We start from the raw sequence: 5,584 nt of genomic DNA, 5'->3' as shown, positions 1-5,584 counted from the left end.
CTTAACTATAAGACGCATATCTTACCCTTGGATGTCTTTGAGAAGGAAGCACCGCTCAAATCAAGCATCCATTCACACAACCAAAATCTATTAATAATACTATCCTTGCCTTTCCTACAATAGTGGTAGTTTATTGAACAAACCACAACCATTGGTGGTGCCTTCACGCATTGAATGAAATATTCTTTGAAGAAAACCATGATAGATGAATCCGTATCCGCATAACACTTTATCGAGCCCCCACAAATAGCGCATACGAAAGTGGAAGCTAACAAAAGAATGCTAAATAAAGACGTAGATGAGAATGATATCCAAGCAAAGGCATTTGAATATAAGGTAAAATCCTTCTACAACGCAAATAATGAAACTATACAAATTCTTAAACTAATAAAAAGGGATTGGACAAACTTAGTGGGTCATCTTGGTATTTGTTGTCTTCTCAATTAATTTGACACGTATTTATTTGATGGAGTGCCACATCTTGTAGTGGGCATGGGCATGGCTGTAACTTTAAATTGTTATTTGTTGGAAACATTTCACTGTCTTCTCTGCTTAAAAAAAGATTCATAGTGCTCAATCACTACTAATCAGGAATGGTTTTTAAATCTGAATTGCCCACTTCACACTGAAGGTTTTGGTATGGCTATATTTTATCTTGGCTGATAAGGCTCAGCACATGTATATAAAGCCTCCTCCAATCCCATCAAATTTCAAAGAGCTGAAGTGCTCCTATACCATCTTTTTGAAGGTATGTATGATATATTAGTATGATTTTTTTGTTTATGATCTTATGAGGGTGTGTATAATTTATACTCTAAGTAAGGAACACAATGTGTTTGAGAAACTCAAACTCAATATGCTGCATTTACATTTCACAAGATTGTTTCATTGGGTAGTTTTGGTGAGGTGTGAAGTCTAGGAGCTTTCTTTGATTTTAATTCTTTGTTTCTATCTAAGTCACAGTGTTTAAAAATTCTCTGTTTTCAAGAATTTTTATGGGTGGATATGTATTCCTGTTACAGCGAAGTCAGTGTTAATAGATTTTTAGTTTTACAAGGATCAGTTTAGAAGTTCTTGGGATTACAAATATAATTGGCTGAAAATTTTGACCTAAAACTTATAAAGCAATTTTTTCACTTGACTAGAATATTTTCCCCTCTTCAACTTATTGGACAGTTAACTAAGGTTGATAGTGTTTCTTTTCTTATTTTCTACTATTGCTAACAAAGGTTGTCATGTCATATCAGATATTGTAATCATGGGTGCTAGCAATCTTACAACAAATTTCATAATTCTGCTAATTTTGGTATCCACAGCCCAACTGGAAACAGTTTATTCCGATGGTATATATATATATAAATGTATTTGTAATTACAAATAACATTAGATGATCTCTTATAATTACTAGGAAGCTCCTAAACTTATGTCATGACACATTCTGTTTGCAGAGGCAGGGTCTTATTATGATTCTTTTGCTACTACAAAGGTAATGTAGTGTGACTTATTTTTTCATTTTTATTTGGGATTTTGAACATATTTTGTATATTTTGATTTAAGTGACTCCATTCCTGTTACAGTGTGTTAGCCAGCCACTGGCATCTTCATATGGAGGAGGAATTATTGTGAATCCTGAGTTTGAGAATGGGACGGATGGTTGGAGTGCCTTTGGAGGCAGCAAATTAGAAATAAGATCTGACCAAGGTGGAAATAGATATGTAGCTGCCACTGAAAGGAAAAACAGCTATGACTCTGCCTCTCAGAAACTCAACTTAACCCAGGACCTTATGTACACATTAGCAGGTATGAAGTAAGTTTGTAGTGTATTGTATTGTATTTGTTCACATCTTTTGATAAAGTATATATTTTTGTATTTGAATAGTCTCATTTCATATGACATTCCCCTACAAAATTCAATAGGAATTTAAAATAGGATAACTTACCAATAGCATCCAATAGAAATTTATAATATGATGTCAAGATCACAACACCACAATCTACAATTCAACCATTATATTTTTTTCCAATAAAATCATAGATATTTTTTTTCATCAGCTTGGGTTCAGATAAGTGGAGGAAATTCCAGTGCTAGTATTGTAAAGGCAACTTTTGCCATGAAGGACCCCAACAGAGGTACTACCACTTACACCTGTGCCGGTACAGCCATTGCCCAATCTGGTTGTTGGACTCTTCTCAAAGGTGGTCTCTCTGTAGATTCCTCTTCTCCTTCAGCCACTATTTACTTTGAGGTAAATCAGCATTCAAATCACATTTTACTTCCTCTACAATATATTACATTGAATCATATTTTGCTACTCCTACAATATATTAGATACATAACCAATATAGTTTATTTGCAATTCTAATCCCTGTGAGATGAGTAAATTTAACAAGACAATTAAATGTATAATATCAGAGTCCAGATGTAGGAGTAGAAATATTTTTGGATAGTGTGTCTCTTCAACCATTCAGTAAAGAAGAATGGAGATCACATCAGGAAGCCAGCATTGAAAAGGTATAAATTCATATGTTTTTTTTGCTCATAGCTTAATTTGATAAGTTTCCTATGAAGATATGGTATGAGTGAATAACATTAGATTTTATATATGTAACAGAACAGGAAAGGGGAAGTTACTGTGCATGTTGTGGACAATGGAGGGAGTCTTGTGAAGGGAGCCAAAATCATGATAAATCAAATCAAGAGGGAGTTTCCCTTTGGATCAGCAATAGCTAAAACCATCCTTTCTAATGATACTTATCAGGTATAAAGTATAATTAGTATTATTATTTAAAAAAAATATTAAGTGTTTAGAGTGAGTCTTACTTTTTAATGTAAAACAAATAGAAGATTTATTTATAAGATAGTTATGGAGACGTTTAAAATGTTTCTAAAGATTTAAAGTTAATTGTTCAATATAGATTATTTATATTTAATTGTATATTTTGATTTATATTTTATTTATATTAGCATTTAAATATCTTTATTTAATAAGGGATTGAGTTTAACTAGTTAAAGTATTTAGTTTTCAGTGCAATAATGCAAATTCAAATTTCAGATGGAGGTGATTTCTAACTAAACGTTGTGACTCTTGGTCTTATATAGATGGTCTCTTTAATGTAGTTGTTGGAAAGAAGTTATTAGCAATCTTATAGTGTGCTCCCAAAAGTTCTTATTGGTCTCACATTGACACTCATTGACACACACACACAATCTATTGGATATTATATGCTTGAAGAATACCTTTTTAAAATTAGTTTTTTAAAGATATTTACAAATAATTTTATTAAATTTATTACAAGAATAATTTTCTTTTCTAACAATATTACTTTTCAAATGTTATGAACTATTTTATTTTGTATTTTTCTATTTCTAAACATGATCACTTATATAATAATATTATTGAAATTGTAGAAATGGTTTGTGGAGCGATTTAATGTGGCAACTTTTGAGAATGAGCTAAAATGGTATAGCACAGAGCCTCAACAAGGATCTCTCATCTATAAAGATGCAGATGCTTTGGTAGAATTTTGCAATTCTTATAACATATCTATGCGTGGGCATAATATCTTTTGGGAGGACCCAAAATACACCCCTCAATGGGTTAAGGACTTGCCTAACACACAACAACTACAAAGTGCGGTGGAGTCTCGCATTCAATCCCTAGTGGGTCGTTATAAAGGTCAATTTTTAAATTGGGATGTGAGCAATGAGATGCTCCATTTCTCCTTCTTTGAGAACAAGTTAGGACCTAATGCATCACTTGAGTTCTTCAAACTTGTTCAAGAATTGGACCCCTCAACACCTATGTTCATGAATGATTATAACACCATTGAGAGTTGCAATGATAAAATGGTAAATATAATTATTTTTGTGGTAGACTAGTGATCATAAATATAAAATTATAACATTAGGAAAATTCTTAAAGGCTTATATATATTTTGATTTTATCTTATAAATGACATCGTTATCCCACATTGCAGGCTATTCCAGATGCATATATAAATAAAATGCAAGCCATATCAAAACTAGAAGTGTTGACTGGAATTGGTTTGGAATCTCACTTTGGAAAGCCAAATATTCCTTTGATGCGTTCAATTTTGGATAAATTGGGGTCTATGGGGTTACCTATTTGGTTGACAGAAGTGGATATTACAAATTCTATAGGTGGGGATAAACAAGCAGAGTACTTAGAAGAGGTTCTAAGAGAAGGATATTCCCATCAAGTTGTGGATGGGATTGTAATGTGGTCAGCATTGCATCCATATGGGTGTTACAGAATGTGTTTGACAGATAACAATTTTAACAATTTAGCCACTGGAAATGTTGTGGACAAGTTGATAGAAGAGTGGACCAATAAAAGCATTGAGGGAATCACTGATGAAAATGGTGAATTTAAGTTTTTGGGAGTTTGGGCAGATTATAAAGCAATTGTAATGCATTCAAATATTAGTACTTCTACTACTTTTAAAGTTAGTAGAGTTTCAACTACCACATATCAACCACAACATATTTATATTGTTATTTAATCCTATAACAATATAATAAGGTGAATGATAAGAGTGTTACATTTGATTTATTAGTCTTAAAATATTCAAATTTATGTATTTTTTAAGATTAAACATCAGACAATTTTTTTCTCATATTATCTGTAAAATTAAAATGGTCAGTCTTCTTTTCTTTATTGTGGAACTACAAATCAATCAACATTATAACATGTTTAACATCATATGGACATAATCATTGTTGAGAAACATGGAAGAAAAGTTAATCCTACAATCAAAATTGTATGAAATAACCATTAAATAGATCATGAAAAGGCACATAGAAATATGTATTAGCAAATTAAAATAAGAAAACACTTGAACTAATGAGTATACATGGAGAAACCCTTTTCAAAAAAGGAAAAAAAAAACTCCATTACTAAAGTTTTATGTATAGGTATCATTAATCTTATTACCTTGATCTTTAGATGTCAATTATAATTTGTATTTAGTTATAGAGATTGTTGTACAACAATCACTAGAAGAAAATTCCTTAGTAATCCTCTCATCTTTATTCTCTTGTTACACACCACGTTATACTCAAAGTATTAATAAATATTATTGTCCCTCCACTATGCCACCACAACACTTATTCATGTTACCCATTATTCATTTACTTCGTGCTCATTGGCTATGCACATGCACATAAGCATAAACGTAGACATTTATTTTTTCCCTATTATACCACAACAACACTTAATTTCTTTACATATTTCATTTACTTTGTACCCATTGACTATGCACATACACATATATGTACATAAGTACATATGCGCATGCGTGCACACACACACACACACACAGTTCTACATATTATATAGTCTAAATATAGTTATGAAATGAGTGTATTTGTATGTCAGTAACAAATAGATTTTAATCAAACATTCATTCATTTTGATTGAACACTAGTCATTTTGAATATAAATATTATGGATCCATGATATTACTATGACAAATATTTATGCTAGATTATAATTTATCATCCAATTTTAGAATATACTTATAAGATATCATTAACTAGAGTGGTGACATTACATTATGCATT

The 5,584-nt window shown here is 31.3% G+C and overlaps 1 protein-coding gene across 1 annotated transcript; it reads left to right on the top strand.

Annotated features, from left to right (window-relative positions):
- The first annotated feature begins 279 nt into the window (after positions 1 to 279).
- Positions 280 to 4,524, top strand: LOC149566228 (endo-1,4-beta-xylanase 5-like). Its single transcript, XM_089816442.1, has 11 exons — positions 280 to 336; positions 632 to 748; positions 1,023 to 1,026; positions 1,248 to 1,343; positions 1,449 to 1,486; positions 1,578 to 1,800; positions 2,053 to 2,246; positions 2,414 to 2,512; positions 2,613 to 2,759; positions 3,410 to 3,850; positions 3,979 to 4,524. Exons 1-11 carry the CDS (start codon positions 280 to 282, stop codon positions 4,522 to 4,524), a joined length of 1,962 nt encoding a protein of 653 aa, XP_089672568.1.
- The last annotated feature ends 1,060 nt before the right edge of the window (positions 4,525 to 5,584 follow it).

Source organism: Cupressus sempervirens, chromosome 3 (genome assembly GCF_028749045.1).
Source record: "Cupressus sempervirens isolate cs-2001-9-10 chromosome 3, ASM2874904v1, whole genome shotgun sequence".
Taxonomy (NCBI): Eukaryota; Viridiplantae; Streptophyta; class Pinopsida; order Cupressales; family Cupressaceae; genus Cupressus; species Cupressus sempervirens.
This window is presented reverse-complemented; position numbering and strand designations above follow the sequence as displayed.